At 39.0% G+C, this 17,506-nt stretch overlaps 4 protein-coding genes across 5 annotated transcripts; 2 read left to right on the forward strand and 2 right to left on the reverse strand.

Annotated features, from left to right (window-relative positions):
* Positions 1–386: 386 nt before the first annotated feature.
* LOC141819936 (putative pentatricopeptide repeat-containing protein At3g13770, mitochondrial) lies at positions 387–3,862 on the forward strand. 2 transcript variants are annotated; one of them, XM_074707197.1, is made up of 2 exons: positions 387–831; positions 2,220–3,862. In XM_074707197.1, exons 1-2 carry the CDS (start codon positions 387–389, stop codon positions 3,653–3,655), a joined length of 1,881 nt encoding a protein of 626 aa, XP_074563298.1. In that variant the 3' UTR covers positions 3,656–3,862. The 2 variants fall into 2 exon arrangements, with proteins under 2 accessions (XP_074563298.1, XP_074563299.1); XM_074707198.1 differs by having other exon boundaries at positions 464–831; positions 2,280–3,862.
* A 251-nt stretch (positions 3,863–4,113) lies between these two features.
* On the reverse strand, positions 4,114–4,942 carry LOC141819863 (transcription factor bHLH52-like). Its single transcript, XM_074707117.1, has 2 exons — positions 4,415–4,942; positions 4,114–4,323 (listed from the first exon to the last, which is right to left on the reverse strand). Exons 1-2 carry the CDS (start codon positions 4,940–4,942, stop codon positions 4,114–4,116), a joined length of 738 nt encoding a protein of 245 aa, XP_074563218.1.
* Positions 4,943–5,787: 845 nt separating this feature from the next.
* LOC141820029 (uncharacterized) lies at positions 5,788–13,215 on the reverse strand. Its single transcript, XM_074707309.1, has 6 exons — positions 12,617–13,215; positions 10,943–11,054; positions 10,674–10,845; positions 10,396–10,592; positions 8,912–9,047; positions 5,788–6,078 (listed from the first exon to the last, which is right to left on the reverse strand). The coding sequence occupies exons 1-5, from the start codon at positions 13,111–13,113 to the stop codon at positions 8,928–8,930; spliced, it is 1,098 nt and encodes a 365-aa protein (XP_074563410.1). The 5' UTR covers positions 13,114–13,215; the 3' UTR covers positions 5,788–6,078; positions 8,912–8,927.
* Positions 13,216–14,672: 1,457 nt separating this feature from the next.
* LOC141820129 (QWRF motif-containing protein 2-like) lies at positions 14,673–17,149 on the forward strand. The gene is made up of 6 exons (XM_074707408.1): positions 14,673–15,806; positions 15,881–16,000; positions 16,108–16,224; positions 16,310–16,399; positions 16,871–16,978; positions 17,067–17,149. The coding sequence occupies exons 1-6, from the start codon at positions 14,673–14,675 to the stop codon at positions 17,130–17,132; spliced, it is 1,635 nt and encodes a 544-aa protein (XP_074563509.1). The 3' UTR covers positions 17,133–17,149.
* Positions 17,150–17,506: the final 357 nt, after the last annotated feature.

Raw genomic sequence — 17,506 nt, forward strand, 5'->3', positions numbered from 1 at the left:
TTTGCTTTTTTCACGTACCCATAATTTTATATTTTCAAAATACTTTTAATTTTCAAACTCATATCATTAACCACTAACTATGAGCATTAACTATAATGCAATCAAATATTATAAATAAATTTATTTTAAGCTTAAATTTTATGTGTTTCAAATACTAGATATCAAATTGTGATGACAACATCAATAATAATATTTATTATCTGTTCAATTTTTTTCAATATAATATTTTTTCTATTGAGTACTCATATTAGATTTATGATTTTCTAATGCTTTTATAAAATGTCTAGATATCATGAAATTTCATAATAGCCAAAACATACGCCTGAAAAATATGAAACTACATGGGTCAAAATGAAGTTATCCCTCAAAAGATTCACCGACGCCTCATGCACCGGCGATCCCAGTTCCTTCTCCGCCGCCGCCTACACTTCCATTCCGGCGAGTCCGCTTCCCATACCTCTCCCCGATCGATCCCTCCTCCATGCTCCACCACGATGTCCTTTCGCGTCTGCGATTCCATCCCTCCAGTGGCCACTTTCGGCCTCGCCAACTACGACGATCTTCTGCGAGGGTGCACCTGCAGGCGCGCGATAAAGGAGGGCCGGATCGTCCACGCCCACATGATCAAGTGTCATATTGTCACTTCCGTTCGCCTAGCGAACCGGCTCCTTGTCATGTACGTCAAAGGCGGTTCCTTGGAGGACGCCCGACAAGTACTCGACGGAATGCCCCAGAGGGACGTGATCTCCTGGACTGCTATGATGTCGGGGTACTCTCAGAACGGTCGCAGCTTCGAGGCCTTGGAGCAACTCCCCAGGATGCTAAGAACAGGTAACGTTGAATGTTTTTTGGCATTTGGATAATGTTAGTCTTCTTGTCTGAATCGTGCAGCTTATTGATAGAACAACATGTTCCTTTTTGTTGTATTGAGATGTTAGTGTTTTAAATTAGGTTTGGGGGCCCAAATTTTACTGTGTGCATCACAATAAAGCTCTGAGGCTTTGGAGCTGTAGTTGAAGATGCATGAAAGTGTAGCATTTGGTTTCCTTCATTGTTTGGTAATAAATAAATCATATAATGTAGACGATGACAATTTTCAAGTTTTCCTGGCCTCTGCTCAGACATTTGAAAGACTCAGAGCCCATTGATTCTATAATGAAAATGCTCAAAAATAGATGTTGGAATGTGCTCGACGAGGTCACATTTTGACACTCAAGTCAAAAAAAATGAACATTAGGGACTTAGCGCATACCTATACTTCATTAGTTGTGGTGCCTTTCATTGGCTAGATTGTCCAATTTTCAACTGCTGAAAGTGTTGGATTTCATTGGGCAGTCTTAACGAGTATCAGTTTCATGTTGGTTGTAGCACAACTAAAAATGACGGTTCTTCTGTGTTATCTAGGTTATCAATGGTTTGTTTTTTCCATTGCTTATGTGTGATTTTGGTCAAGAGTTCTGATATTTGTGTTCGAGAAAGGATTTTGAACATTATATCGGACCAAAAATACTCTAGTCATCCAGCTTTACCCAGCAAGTTCATCTTATATCCATGTATTAACTAGATTTACATGTTCCAATTATTTCTCTTGACATGTGAACATAGTCTATTTCTTGAAGCTTGATCTCTTCAAATATGTGCCTCTTGCATGCAATAGTTTTTTTTAGATATTCATATGTAAATTTTCTTGCCATTGCATATAATAGCAACCAGCGCCGATGCACCAGCAAAAACAATTTCATATTGTCAAATTTGACTTGTTGATCTATTTGCACCAATTTTCTACCTTTTAGTTAGCTTGCTAGATTTGAAGTCCTCAGGGTTTTGCGCACCCCACCCCCCCCCCCCCCCCCCCCCCCCCCCCCCCCCCCCCCAGAATCTACCAATAATTTGGGGAGCAGATCCATTGGAACAAATCAAATTCCCTCTTTGTTTAGCTATTGTTTCCTCGATTACTTAGCAGATCTAGTGGAACTAATTAAGTTACCCTCTTGGTTTAGCAATTATTTCCTTGATTTGACTTTACTTCAGTGGCAAATTTATGTTGAAACTTTTGTGTAGCATATTATTAACCATATTCATCTGTTTCCCTCTTAGAAGATGTTGGAAAATAAAGTTGTTCGATCTTCTACTTTTGGATGCTTACACTAGTTAGTCATTGAATCTGAATACAATAAATTAGATGCTACCATGTTAAAAAAACTTGCATAATTTGGCAGGTATTTTGCCCAACGAATACACATTGGCTACAGTTCTTACTTCTTGTACTGGACACTCAGGTCAAGATCATGGCAGGCAAATACATTCTCTAGCAGTGAAAACCAACTTTGATTCTCATATGTTCGTCGGGAGTTCACTGCTTGACATGTACTCCAAGGCCGGTGAAATCAAAGACGCTCGAAGAGTTTTCAACCTGCTGCCTCATAGGGATGTTGTTTCTTGTACTGCTATTATCTCCGGATATGCTCAGTCAGGCCTAGATGAGGAAGCCCTGGAAGTGTTCCAACAGCTGCATAGGGAGGGAATGGAATGTAACTATGTTACCTTTGTCAGTCTATTGACTGCAGTCGCCAGACTTGCTGCTTTGGATTTCGGTCGGCAAGTGCATGGCTTGGTTATTAGAAGTGAGCTTCTGTCTTACGTAGTCCTCGACAACTCTTTGATTGACATGTACTCTAAATGTGGAAGCTTGAAGCATTCGAGAAGAGTCTTTGATAACATGCTCGAAAGATCAGTGATTAGCTGGAATACAATGCTTACGGGTTACAGTAAACATGGTTTAGGAAGAGAGGTTGTTCAGCTCTTTAAGTCCATGTCCCGAGAAGTGAAGCCCAATGGTGTTACTTTCTTAGCTGTGCTATCTGGCTGCAGTCATGGTGGATTGATCGACGAGGGTCTAGACATTTTCGGTTATATGGTCAGTGATCAAAGGTTGAAACCAGAAATAGGACATTATGGATGTGTCATAGATCTACTCGGGCGGGCTGGCAGAATAGAAGAAGCCTTAGATGTGATGAAGAACATGCCATACGAACCAACATCTGCCTTATGGAATTCACTTCTAGGTGCTTGCAGATTGCATGCTAAGATTTCGATTGGCGAATTCGTTGCTCAAAAGCTTCTCGACATAGAACCAGGCAATGCTAGTAACTATGTGATACTTTCAAATATTTATGCTGCTTCAGGAAGATGGAAAGATGTTGCCAGAGTGAGGGAGTCGATGAAACTGAAAAAACTGACAAAAGAACCAGGGAGAAGCTCCATCCAACTCGACAAGTTCATGCACATTTTCTTTTCCAGCGACCGTTCCCATCCCCAAAGGAAAGAAATTTTCGACAAGATTACAGAGGTGTGCGAAAGGATCAAAGAGGCAGGTTATGCTCCAGATCTTAGCTGTGTGCTACATGATGTGGATGATGAGCAAAAGGAAAGCATACTGCTCGGGCATAGCGAGAAGTTGGCCATAGCATTCGGGCTGATGCGCAGTGCTGGTCATGAGTCGATTCGCATCACGAAGAACCTCCGAATCTGCATTGATTGTCATAATTTCGCAAAGTATGTGTCGGATGTATATCAAAGGGAGATATCTTTGAGAGATAACAGCCGGTTCCATCTAGTTGCAGGAGGGACGTGCAGCTGTGGAGATTACTGGTGATCGACGGCGATCTGAGGCATCAGTGGGAGATGGAAGTTGAACTGGAAGAACAGCTGCATGCACTTCTTATGATGCAGAAAGTTTGAGCCGATTGCCATTCATTTCCTATTATCATAACTTTCCTTTTCCTATGGATTTGGAAAGATTTTATATGCAGGCAGTTTTCGACGACATGTGTTATTTATTAATTTTAGAAGGTTGACTTTACTGATTGGAGTCAACCCCTGAAAGAATGACTGAACTGATTAGTCTTCTAATCTCAATCTTTCCAATTAATGACATTATTAGATGAGATCATTAATAACACTTTGATGTCAAAAACATGACTTGCACCATCCGTTTAGTTAATAATCACATTTTGAAGCATTAATATTAATAAAATTAACACAAAACAAATACGTGGAATATAATTTTCATAATTGAATTGACGATTTCTTTTTTCAAGAAAAAAAGAAACCCTAACGTAGTCCGATATTGATAGACTCGATGAACCGATTAAGATCGCGAGCGATGGTGAAGTTGGACTTGATCTCCTGGTCCTCGGCCATGATCATCACCAACTCCTCTGCCACCACGCACCGCCCTTGCGCGGCCAACTTTTCTTGGACACGTGGCGATGATACCAGAGCTTGAGCCTTTCTCTCTGTCTCCGGCGGAGCAGCCCAATTCTTCAATATAACAAGAAAAATAAAATTAGTTTATTATTTCTGTATTTAAAAAAAAAGTTAAAATTGAAATTATTTGTATTCCTAATTGGACCTTAATTGGGCCACTGAACAATAGCCCGAGAAGGCCGACTTGGGCCTGCATGAACTTGACGTAGCCGGCGGCGGCCTGCAGCATCTCCGCCGTCGTCATCCTATTCCCGCCGGGGATCAGCCGGCCCAACTCCTGCGTCTTCTCCGCGATTCTCTTCCTCCTCGCCCGTGCTGCTCGGCTCTGCGCCGACAGCTCCGCTCGCTCCTCCCTCGCCGGTGTCGGGAGGTGGTGGTGGCGCAGGTCGCCGCAACTTCGGTGGCGCTTCGGCCAATGCTGGAGGAGGCCGCTATCGCTGGGTTCGTGAAGTGGCGGCGGGGAGAAGAGGGAGGAGGGGGCAGAGAAGGACGGGTGGATACCGCCTGAGCCGGCAGCAGAGGGATGGAATTGGAAGGAGGTGGAGGTGGAGGAGGACTCCGAAGCGTGGAGGAAGTCGTCGAGGAGGAAGTGGGAGGGCTCGGAGAGAAAGCCGGAGAGGGCGTCGGCGACTTCGGAGTGGGCGTCGAAGGCGGACGCCACCGCCGCTTCCATCGCTTCCTCTGTTTCCTTACGTAGTAGACCAAAGTGGATGGTTGCTTCTGCTGCTGCCGCATGGTTATATTTCTGCGCACGTTCCTATAATTTCGGCACGTCATTTGGATGATAACCGACTTCGATAGGAAGTGCAACCGCCTGGATCCGACGGTCAAGAACCGACAAAAATTTCACAGCAAATTCATGAATGACTAACTGTTTGCAACGTGTCAGCATCCAATTACTTTAGAAAAAAAATCACTTAAACATCTCTCAAGATAAATATTTTAAATTATTAAAGTGAGCGTTTAATTTAATTACAATTTTTATTAGTATAAAGTAAATGCTCATTTTGGTATCCTCTTTACCCTTTTTCTTCCATAGTAAACATCAATTATGAGAAAAAACACCAACTAAAACTCTGTTGACTTGTTATGTATTGATATAATCAAATCTTTGTTTGGAACAATTATCTCAAAATTGAAGAAAAACATGTAATTAAATTGATGAAAATGATAACTAAGATATGGCAGTATAGCACTAGGGATGACTAAGTCCACAGCTAGGAAACAATCAACTTACACAGATAACAGAAACAGCTATGTTTTTGCAGCATAAGAACAGAAGTAGTGCATAGCCTAATTCAACAGAGACGATCGAGATGCAACATTTAAGAAGCTCAGGACATACCGAGAAATATTGCTCATCGGAAGTTACTTCTTCAAAGGAGTGGAAGGCGCAATCTGTATTCAACTTGCAAAGATAACCACAAAAGAAATTTGCCTCAAGTGATCGTGTGGTATGCTACACGCAGAGATCATCGAGCACAGCATACCATGAATGGTTGTTGATAAAAGGTTAGGGTGGAGGGGTTGCAATCTGTATTCATCTATCTCTGAAGTATTCCATATACATTGCTAGAAGATAGCGCGACCAGTTCGTATCAGAATTTTTGATTTCGATAACCATAACAACAGGAAACCAAGCATTGTAGGTCAACTATAGTGATTAGGAACATTGGTAAATATATTACATAACAACCTAATTAGAAACTACTTTCTAAAATTAGAACATACAACCAGTAACAAGTCTTAGTAGGGTTCTTTTTCCACCTTTGTAAGTGTTAGGATCAAGCTGATGAAACCGAAAAGTGTCTGCAAAAGTAAGAAGGTATTGGCATTACACATCGGCCATCCATGAATCTAAAAACAGCCAAGTATATCATTGATCATCAGCATTGTCTATCAGATCATCAATAAAGCAACTGTGAAAGAAATTGAATGGAAACTAAACTAATGGTTATCAAAACGACATTGTTCAGTAACTTGGTTGATTACTAACGAATAAGAAATGTATATGTTTTTTTTTTTTGAGAAATGAACAAATGGTAAACAACCATAATTAATATGCATGACAAATCCTGAAAGTAAAGATAAATAAAGCAGCAGCAGATGTTTCAATGCATCAAACATATTTTTCCAGGATAACAAGGCAATATGAAGCAACTTAAATTTGTATATAATCTGACTGTCCACCTAAGCTATAGTTAGAAATTGACATTTCATATTATAGAAGATGGAGAGAATGGCTTCGAGCTTAAATAAAAATCAATATATGGAGAATGATAAATATGCATGGCAAATCATGAAGAACTCATTCATCTTTATTAGAAACCGACAAGCAGTGCAGATGTTCAATGCATTAAATATATAATTCAAGGGTAAAGTAAAAAATTGCACATAAACCAGCAGTCTTGTTAAACTAAATTTAGAAACAGACATTTTATATTATAGAATACAGAGAGAATGGCTTCAATAATATAGATCAATAAGATGTACAAAGGATGATATAAGGTGAATAATCTTCACGAAGAATAAAGTTGGAGCACTAATTGGATGTTCTGAATGAGCAGCGACCCGATTATCAGTGATAACATAGAACAAGTGCCAAAAAATTGGATCCGTTCAAGATAATAATCCATCTTTGTGCATGATGAAGAGAGACATGTGGATGATTCCCTTCTCAAGAATGAAAGGAAAAGAGGAAGGAGAAACATAGGCTTGCAACTTGTGCAATTGCAATAACTAGGGGGAATGGAAAATTGAAATGGGCCTGATGGCAAGGCATTTTCAAGTCAAGATTTTCTTTTTTTTCATTGACCAGAATGTTATTGTATTTTATTTCATATGATTAGGGACAGACTGAGGCATTGCTTAAGCAAGGGTCCAAAGCCTAAAAGACATCGTGGAGTGCATTTAGAGGTTGTGGGTAGGTTAAACTATAATTCAAGAAATAACAAAGTTTAGAATAGAAAATAAGATTTTGGCAATCTCAATCTGGGAAGGGACACAATAAGGACTGAGGTCCAATTCTTGGAGTTTTCTTGTTGATGTAGCTGGTTTTCTCATTATTAATCTGTGAAAGAAATTTCAGATTGAAGTGTGATTTCCTTTCTTGATCTGTTGTTAAGACATATGTACACATGTTTTTAGTAGCAAGAGTTTTTTAAATTTAATCTTCCTATTCTCTTTTCTCACTTCAACTAGCATCTTCTTCTTCCCTACTATCTTTTTCTTTACTGTCTTTTGTTCCTTGTTTTCTTCTTCCCGCCAACAAAAGCAAAGAAGAAATTGAGAAATAAGGATAAAGAGTGGAAGAGACATGATTAGGGAAAAGGTTGATGCCTTGATGGAGGCCAGGTGACTAGGGAAGAAGTTGCATGAAGAAGGAAAAGAAGAAGAAAGCATATTATGAAAAAAAAGGGCATTTTCCCACTTTTCTCTTGGATTTTCTCTCAGACAACTTTTCTATGCAAAACTCAAAAGCAATCACTTTGATGCACAAGAACTCAAACAAACTGATTTTGAGTCAAAATCAATCTCACTTGTAGAGAATTTTGTGCCAATCATAACCAAGCAAATTGATTCTAAAATATGTTTGCACAGCCAATTTCTTATATTTATGCTCAATTAGTTTGTGAATTCACTCAAAACGATCAATTTAGGCAGAAATTAACTAAATAACAAAATTTTGAGCTAAAATTGGTTCGTGGATCATCATGGGCTAATTAGGATGTGTGGCACTCCAAAATAAATATTGTAGGCACAAAGGAATTCAAACAAGTCTATTTTGAGTGATAATCCATTTTCTAGCAATTAGACCTATGCAAGCCTTGCATGGAAATTTATCTATATTTATGCACAATCTATTTCAATATGGACATTTTAAGTGCAAAGCTACTCAAACAAGCTGATTTTGAGTTAAAATCATGCCACAGCTGATTTGCAAATCAACTTGCAAATATGATTTCAGAGTTTTGAAGGATTTTTTTTGAAATTGAGCAGTAAAACAGGAAGAATAATAGTGAGGGATGGGTTTTGGTAAAAGTTAATTAAAAGGGCCATGATTATATGGCACCTGTGAAAATGTACACCTCACTTTTTCTAAGCATGGGCATGCCCTTTGTGTATTTCAGGTAAAGTAAATCACAAGCAGCTAAGGATTACGTTAAATTTAACTATATGCATATTAAGGAGATATCTTATCGAAATACAGAATATGACATTTTAACTTCAACAATTAACATGAAAAATGGAAAACATGATTAAAAAATAATACATTGTTCTTTTGTGATGACAAACTCAAATTGCAAGGTAAAAAAACTTAATATAGAAAGATAGAACATAAGAGTGAAACACATGTCAACAGAAGAATTAATAAACATTACAAAATTTTACACAGAAGACTGCAGCAAAATTTTCCTCATGAACAATGATTACAGTATTCTAGTATAACACAGTAATAGTGAGTAAAGTAAACATCAACTCATCATCAGCATGTAAAGAGTGCATATGACCAATAAAAAGGCTTCATCTCAAGTAATGTCAGCTATCCTCAAATCAGCAAAGAGGAAAAAGGTATATAGAGAAAAACAGCATACTAAAAAAAACAGTGTAAAGAGGAGATGATAGTTATAGATCATCTAACCAGCTACTTAATAGGATCATGATTTTTTGAGTAAATGATTCTTCAGCATGTCGGTTACACCTGTGACAGGAAAACTTTTACAACCAAGCAATTCTTCAAGCTTGGTATCACATGTAATCACCATGTTTGTATGATCCTATAAAAATTAAGGAATCAAAAATCTGATTACAAATGATAAACTGCTGGCAAACAAGGGATATATCAAATAGATGCAGATGATCCCAAGATCACTTGAAATAATAAATGATGTTGGTAAAATACCAAATATGTATACACAAAATCATTATATGAATCTTATTTGAAAAAACAAAGGAAAATTTTCCTTAAGACTATGATCAAACAAACATAACCTAAACAAGAATCAAGGGCATACAAGTACTAACATAGAAAATGATGGTGAAATAAAGATGGATAAGTAAGATCGTAAAAAGGAACATAGCATCTTGCGAGGAAAAGAAACTGATTCACACTAAGCATGGAGGAAGAAATTGACTTTATGCTACCATCATCATGTGTTCATTAGCTTAAATGGTAAGCAATTCAACCACTCTTGAGAGTGACAACAAGTTCACCCAAACCCTGAGTGTCAAGTAGATAAAGCATTCTGTTGGTCTAGCAAAGCATCCACTGAACCTCCTAATAAATTACAATGTTTCATAAAAGAATCAAAACAGTTTTTCAATCAGAATAAAAAGACTGTTGGCGACTAATACAGTGGGGAAATGATACACTAATCTTTCATGAAGGTAGCATTGAGAGGCATACTGAACTAGCATCCTCCTAACCCAATCTTTGTAAGCATATAATTCATGCCATGAGAATGGCATATCAAATAAATAAATTCTTCTAGTGACAACATCCAAGTGCAACATGATAGTAAAAAATCTTTGACATAGGGAAAAAACACTATGATTATTGATTGATATAAAACTCAGATACCATTAAGATTAAAAGGGCAACATTAGCTATCATCACTGATTCATTGGTTCAAACTGTATGGAGTCAACTGTGTCTCATCTCTCCATTAAACTCTGTGAAAAGTTACATGGCTAAAAATATTCGTCTTTCTTAAATCACTATGATTATTAATTAACACAAAACTCGGATATCTTGAAGAGTTAAAGAGCAACAATACAGATATCATTAACTTGAGTTAGCCCAAACTATATGGAATCAATTATATGTATGTCAATCCTCGATTAAATTCTGTACAAAGCTATACAAAATATCTTAAATCGCCTCTAATTACATTAACTATAATCTCTCTCTACCTCCTTCCACCTTCAAATCTAATCAGATCAATTTTCCTAACTAATAGAATTTATTATCTCCTTGAACATATTCATTCCACCTTAACCTTTTTTCTTGGACCTACATCTAATTGCTTTTGAATGCTAAATCTTTTCCAAAATCCTCACATCTCTATCTTAGCAATCCTTAAAAAAGCAAAACAATGTCATTTCATGCAAATAGCTAGAAGTTACCTCCAGCTGATTGGATTTTATGTAGTCCCATACACGGCTCAAAGCATCAGATTGGAGCATTTCTCTTTCCTCACATCCAAAAAATTTGGCCAGAGCATCAGAAATAGAAAGAGGATATCCATCAGAATCAAGTTGAGAAACTTCAGGTGCAGTAACCTCTTCAGCCTTTAGCCTTTTGAATTCAGAAGCAGTCTCTTCTGAAAAGAGAAACAAAGAAGTATTGTTCGCCTTTGTCTGACAAAGATACACAACTAAATATGCAAGATAAACCATCATACTTGCACAATCAAGCGGAAGAATATGTTTAGCTAACAGCTTGTTCATTTTAAACATGTCGGTACTGTCAGTCTCAAACACCAGCCTAAGTTCATCATTACATATGATCTTCCTCTTATTATTAGGATCTTGGAGATTGTTTTTTCGGATGTAAGCCCATAGTTGCTTCACAATCTGTATTGAGATGTGTGATGACTAATTAATATACAGAATTATAGCAACTGCTGGAGCAAGGTTTTGCAAAACTGAATTTGCTGATTGTAAGATGAACCTGAGTTCTTGACATTGCTGCCTCACCAACAATAGGTTGGAGTTCAGGTGAAACACCACAAACTTTGTTTAGACCCCCAGAACCACCTTTTCTTTTAGCCTTAGGTGGTGCACTGCACAGTAGATGAAACAACAGTAACCAATACAGCAAGCACAGAACAATAAGTAAATGGTACAACGTATATGTATTTCTTTATACAATCAGCTGCAGAATATATTGATCAGCTATAAATAAACTGTGAAATTTTAAAACGCAAAATATAGTTGGACACAAAACACATGAGACTGCACAACACTACCAATCAGAACTTCATACTAATTGATTACCTCCCCAATAAAAATAGAAAGAAAAAGACGACGAGATGAGCAAAAAGTTAATGTTAAATATAAGTTTGTAACATTGCGGAAGCCTAATGCACTAGGTCCCCTCCCCCTGAATACAAGATTCTAGCAGTATAATGTATTTTCCCACCCACTACTTGATTAATTCCTGCTCCCACACACACACACACACCCAAGATACATCCCATGATGCAATATTCATTAAGGGTATCTTTTGGTTTTTGTCTCAACACACACACACACACATATCCCAAGATACATCCCATCATGCAATATTCATTAAGGGTATCTTTTGGTTTTTGTCTCAAGTTAATTACACAATAAAAAATATGATTTAATGAGACAAAAGAGGGAAGGGTAACTATTCCCTAACCTCTCCCTATAAAACCACCAATCAACAGGGCCGAAAAAACAAAGGCCATAACGAAGGGGTAAGTAGATTTTTTTTTCTGGATAGTAACACTAATAGAGTAGATTACTAGTGATGTAGCTTTTATATGGTTCACCAAAGGAATAAGATCTGTGTAAGCGACCTCAAATAGTTGGACTAAAAAGGATTGGTCCTTATAATGATAATGAAGATGACAACCCCTGTGTAGATTAAGTTATCAGTGTATATACAAAAAACAGAACAAATCTGCTCTTGAGAAATCTTAACAATGCGTTCAATCTTCTCTGTTACATACAAATCAGTCTAATCATCAAAGAGCATTGCATTAAGGCTTAAGCACATTGCATTTCGAGTTTACTCATTCCAAGCCAGTGCAAGCATTGTGGATTGGTAAAAGCCATGCAAGGAATAAGGAGGCTTGGAGATAAATGAGTAACCAAGGTTTTTTTTTCAAGTCTTTAACATAGATAAACAGCTAGGATCATGAAGGACTTGGCAAATAAAGTAACAATCAGTTAAATGCTAGCATAACACTTCATTTCATCCAAAAAAACTGCAGTTCTAAAGAATGCACTTGTGACTCTAATCTTGCAGTACGTTCTTTCTCCATGTTCTTTTTGATCTCTCTTTGTCTAAAAGCTTGGATGTTCCAAATCTTAAGATGATCCCAGAAAATAACAACAAGATAGGATACACGTTCAACTCTATCCAGTCACACGTGTTTAAAGATAAATTAATATGTCGAACAAATCTCCAACTTCTTACTATGGACGCCTGAACAATTAATCACCGTACTCAAATTAGCAAAGGGTATACTCAAAAATAAAAAATAAATGGAAAAATATAATCACATAAAAACTGGAGCAAAGCAAGGGATAGTTCGATATAAGCCCCAGAATAACTAGGTTGGTGATATGATGTATTATAAGCAAAAGGTGGAACCTTTCCTTTGGCGCAGACACAGCGACAGCCGCAGGTGGGGGGAGGTTGGCAGCATGGACGCCCTGCGGTGTCTGGTGGAGCTGCTGCTGTAGGTGGTATGCTGCCATGACGGCGGCAGCTGGCAGAGGCGGGGGCGGGGGATACTGGAAGGTGATTCCGGGGTGCTGCTGAGGGGGGAAAGGATCTGAGGGCGCGGAGGAAGCTGTCTGGTGAGTGGTGCTCGGTTGTTGCAACGGGAGGTGGGGCAACAGGATATAGGGGCTATGCGGGGACGCCGCGGGAGGAGGCTGCTGGGAAGCGAGAAAGGTGACCGCCGGCAGGCGGGAGGGACCCAGTAGGATCTCGATCTGGTCGCGAATGAAGGCAGACTTGTGGGAGAGGTCGACGCCTAGCTTGGCTTCGACCTGGCGGACGACGCCGGAGAGGGTGGCGGCGGGGTCGGCAGTCTGCCGGAGGACGGACTCGATGCAGCTGGCGATGTCCTCATCGGAAACCATGGCGATGGCTGGTACAGCGCCGTCCAACGGCGGCTCCAGCGAGACAGAGCAGCGACCTAAACTCAAATCGCCCGCTCTCCGTACCTCTCTCTCTCTCTCAAATCCCTCTTTTCTCTTTGACAGGTAGCCAGGAAGGGCATTAGAATATAAAGGAAAGTGTGGAATGACTACAATACCCTCGTGATTTTTTTAAACATAAAATTTAAAAATAAAATAAAATGCCTCGTAAAAATTAAGATCTTTAAAAAAAAACAACCTCAATGTTTTAAAATTAAGATCGTTTTAAACAACAACCTCAAGGTAACAAAATATTATGCTTCACAATTGAACAGTTTGGATCTCTTCGCATTTAATAATCTCTTTGTTATTTTTTACATAAGAAGGTGTTTTTTGAAAAAAAAGGCATAAGGATACTTATTGATAATAAATATTTAAGAAATAAACTTTTAAAAGTAAAATATATTAAATATTTTTCTAAAAAAAATATATTCATTGTTTTATGTTACTCACCACACTTGGAAACTAAAAGGGAAAATGCAGTAGATATTTATCATGAACCTTTTGATATTTGCTTTAACAAATTTAAGATATTTATTGAATATTTTTAGCTTTTGACTTTTTAAACAAATAGTAAATTATGGTTGAGAAAAGCAAAGGAAATTGAATTAGTTGAGAAAATCGACCGTGATTTCTTGATTTGACATTGACATTGACATTTTTCTAATAAAAAGTCAAATTAGTTGGTGGTGGTGGTGCTGTATAGATCAAGATTTGCATTTTGGAGGAATTCCTTTTTTTCGGAATTACAATAAATTAATATTTAGAGAATAATTAGAAGTCAGTTTTTTTTATTTTATTATCGTTAAGATGACATTATACATATTTTTTTTAAAATTAATCTTTTCACCTAATAATCTAATATTATTATAGTAATTGTAATCAAGTAATTTTTAAAATAATTTTAATAGCTATTAAAATACTTTTAACCATAATTACTATATCAAAGCAATTTTAATGATATTTTTAATGTTTTATCCGCATTAGAGCAATTTTAATGATACTTTTTGATTAAATGAGTGCTAATTACGACATCTAATTCCATTTGCTGGGTTGACTTTTGAGACAACTTTAAAAAGTAGTTGAGATTTTCTCACCTTGCAGGAAGTTGACTATAGATTTTCTCAACTTGCAGGAAGTTGACTATCGGTACCCGTCCTTCTCGATCTTAGATATATTTTTGGGAGGGAGATCTAAAAGATGGCATTTTAGATCTTTATGCTATTTTTTAAAAATGACTTGGATCTGTACCCATATTCAACTTCACATGTTGGGCCCCACCTGAAAGCGAATAATAAGCCGGTGATTAAGTCGAGTGACGTTTCCATGGTGACGGATAATTGACGTGAATACGCCAAGAGAAGTGAGAACTAGCCGTTGCCCTCGCCCCCAACCGAACGGCTACTTCTTCTTCCTCCCCTCCGCCCCAAATTGAACCCCTTCTTCTTCTTCGATTCTTGATTCGCGGAGAGGCGAGATTTGAATCCGATTCGACGGAGATCATGGATTCTGATCCCCAGTCGGCTCTCCCTCCTCTTCACGGATCCGATGCGGAGGCGAATGACCGTGGTCTCCCCCATCTGCCGCCGCCTCCGGCGGATGATAGGCGGCCGCGAAGGCCCCGAGCGAGGCAGGTCAGCTCTCGGTACCGCTCACCTTTCCCCTCCCCTTCCTCTTCCTACACTTCCTACGAAACCCTAAACATCGCCGCCTCCCCGAAAAACCCCTCTCCCAAGATCCGCCTGATCCAGAAGGCTCACCCATCTCGGGTCAGCCCCTTACCTGAATCTTCGGAAGAGGCAGACGAGAACCAACCGCTTACTGTTGCCGTCAGGCGCAGCTCCGAGACTCCCCTACCCGGCGGCGCCTCCTCTTCCCATGCTAAGCCCCCGGGAACCCTCAAGAAGAAGGCTGTGGTTCGACTTTTCGCCGATAACAACCACCATGAGGCGGCGGAGCAGCCCCCTCTCGACAGGCCCACCAATCCGAAGAGGCGGCTGCGGCCGGGAACCCCGATAGCGCGCCCTTCTTGTGATCCCCCTGCCACTATCCCTAGGGCGAAGAATCTCCCCCCTACGCCGGCCCAAGTCAGTCGTTTTCCTTACGAAGGCAGCGTTCTTGGCGGAGATAAGTGGCGGTCGGATGATACCTCGTCGGAGAATTCGTTCTCGGATACGGAGACATGCAGCATCAGTAGTCAAGGAGGCTTCTGCGACAGTCCGCCTCTTCCCCCAGCGTCATGCAGATCGAGGGCGATCACCGAAGTCCGGTCTTCCATGCCTGAGGCCGATCTCTTGCCGACCATGTCCGCCAGAAGGCAAGATTCCGCCGAGGATGCTTCATGCAGGGCGTCAACCAACTCCATCTGCCTCCGCTCTCTGAGCTCGGCGTTGCCCAGCCGCCAACATCAGCACCCTCTCAATCTGAACAAATCCGTCAGTAGGCCGCTCTTTTCGTTGAAGCCACCACAACTCCCATGCGTTAAACCCGTTACAGGGCTGAAAAAAGCCCCCAAATCATCTGCTCGCCAGGAGGATATCCACATGCTTAGGCTACTAGACAATAGTTACACGCAGTGGAGATTTGTCAATGCAAAAGCTCAGGCAGCTGAGGAAGCTAAGAGAGTCTCTGCTGAGGTTAGAACCCTACTATTCAAAACATTTCGTCGCTGATTCCGTCAAACACTACTGAATTTTTGGACGGTTTCCAGAGATCATTATATGGAACATCAACGAGAATTGCTGGGCTTCAAAACTCCGTCAAGGAGAAAAAAATCCAGCTCGAGACGCTAAAAAGGAGAAGGAATTTATTATCCATCATCACTCATCAAGTAGGATACTGCTATGATTCCGTCACTTGCAACTTTCTTTTAGTAGCATATATATTTTTGGTTTGAGAATTGGATAATTAACCATGTTCTAACATTTTGAATTTTAGATGCTGCATTTGGACGAGTGGAACAGTGTCCAAGACGATTATTCAGGCTCTCTTTCAGGGATAACTAAAGCTCTGCAGGATGCTTCGCTTCGACTCCCAATTACTGATGATGTTAAGGTATGATACCTTTATGTTAATAATCCTATGACGTATGTTTTGTTTCTTGGGTTGATTAAAGATGGTTAGTTTACTGAATTTGTAGGTTGATATAAGAGAACTTGAAGAAGTTATGAATGCGACATTACTAACGCTGGAATCATTGTCGCCGTTCATGGGAAGATTTCAACCAAAGGTAACGATTTGGAAAAGAAATAATGAGGTGTTACTTGAAGAAGTTTGTATATACTCATTTTGTTTAGTGGAAAATCACTTCTATAACCACTACAGATTTTGCATTAGTAATTCAGTATACGTCAACATGCACATAAGTATTTCATGTATTTAAGTATCTCTAGTTTGTTCTCACCTCTGTGTTGCATCTTTCTACCTTGAGGCTATGGTGTGTCTGTGCTGTTGTTTCGATCCTTCACTTTATAATTTTTGTAAGTTCTATCATACTGTGCTTAGATTGTTTAGTACAAAATCACTCCTATAACTTCTACAGATTTTGCATCAGAGATTCAGTATACTTCAACAAGTATCTCTAGCACTTTTGTTCTTGTCTTTGTGTTGTTACGATCCTTCACTTTCTAATTTTTGTAAGCTCTATCATACTATGCTTGGACTGGTAATATCTTATGTTAGTGGACTACTTTTGCAACAGGCTGAAGATATTGACGTTGTAGCTTCAAATCTAGCAAGTTGTACCGGTAACCAGAGGGTTTTGATTGAAGAATGCGGAAATCTATTATCGAAAGCAAACGGAATGCAGGTAAGCTTCATTTCGTGCAAAAACAAAAACTTCAGGGATATATTGACTATGAAACTAGAACAAAAGTTTCACCAATTGTTTTTCATAGGTCAAGGAATTGAGCTTGAGAGCCCAACTTATTCAAGCAAAGCAAAGCAAAGCAATCAGTCGGTGATCAATTGATCGATCAGCTAATCCTCCAGTTTGAGAGCCCTTATTCTTTTTTCAGAATGAGCAACATGAAGCGCAGATACTTGCAGTTTGATGAAGGCTCGGCTTAGTTCATAACTCCTCGTGTCAGTAATGGAGAGAAAATTGAATATAGATTAGCTCAAAACAAATAGAGATCTCAATTTTTTTCCTTTTCTTTTTGTATCGAACAACATCTTGTATTCAATGTTTTTTGTGATTTTTTCACTGTGAATACTTGTAATCAAATAAAATTCTTGAGTAGCTTGATGATAGTTACTACTGTTGGGTTGCAAGGGTGCAAACATAACCCCACATTTAAAAATACATGGAAAAGGTCATGGATTTAAATTCTTATTT

The sequence above is a fragment of the Curcuma longa genome, unplaced genomic scaffold (genome assembly GCF_044706935.1).
Source record: "Curcuma longa cultivar G26 ecotype Majalengka, Jawa Barat unplaced genomic scaffold, ITB_CL_G26_1.1 utg2646_np1212_2152390_RagTag, whole genome shotgun sequence".
Classification (NCBI taxonomy): domain Eukaryota; kingdom Viridiplantae; phylum Streptophyta; class Magnoliopsida; order Zingiberales; family Zingiberaceae; genus Curcuma; species Curcuma longa.

Coding starts and splice junctions, on each gene's coding strand:
- LOC141819936 (XM_074707197.1), top strand. CDS start 387: ATGCACCGGCGATCCCAGTTCCTTCTCCGCCGCCGCCTACACTTCCAT. Junction 832..2,219: donor CCCCAGGATGCTAAGAACAG/GTAACGTTGAAT, acceptor ATAATTTGGCAG/GTATTTTGCCCAACGAATAC.
- LOC141819863 (XM_074707117.1), bottom strand. CDS start 4,942: ATGGAAGCGGCGGTGGCGTCCGCCTTCGACGCCCACTCCGAAGTCGCC. Junction 4,324..4,414: donor TGTTCAGTGGCCCAATTAAG/GTCCAATTAGGA, acceptor GTTATATTGAAG/AATTGGGCTGCTCCGCCGGA.
- LOC141820029 (XM_074707309.1), bottom strand. CDS start 13,113: ATGGTTTCCGATGAGGACATCGCCAGCTGCATCGAGTCCGTCCTCCGG. Junction 10,593..10,673: donor TCTTCCGCTTGATTGTGCAA/GTATGATGGTTT, acceptor TTCTCTTTTCAG/AAGAGACTGCTTCTGAATTC. Junction 9,048..10,395: donor TAAAATCCAATCAGCTGGAG/GTAACTTCTAGC, acceptor TAATTTTTATAG/GATCATACAAACATGGTGAT.
- LOC141820129 (XM_074707408.1), top strand. CDS start 14,673: ATGGATTCTGATCCCCAGTCGGCTCTCCCTCCTCTTCACGGATCCGAT. Junction 16,225..16,309: donor CAATTACTGATGATGTTAAG/GTATGATACCTT, acceptor CTGAATTTGTAG/GTTGATATAAGAGAACTTGA. Junction 16,400..16,870: donor TGGGAAGATTTCAACCAAAG/GTAACGATTTGG, acceptor CTTTTGCAACAG/GCTGAAGATATTGACGTTGT.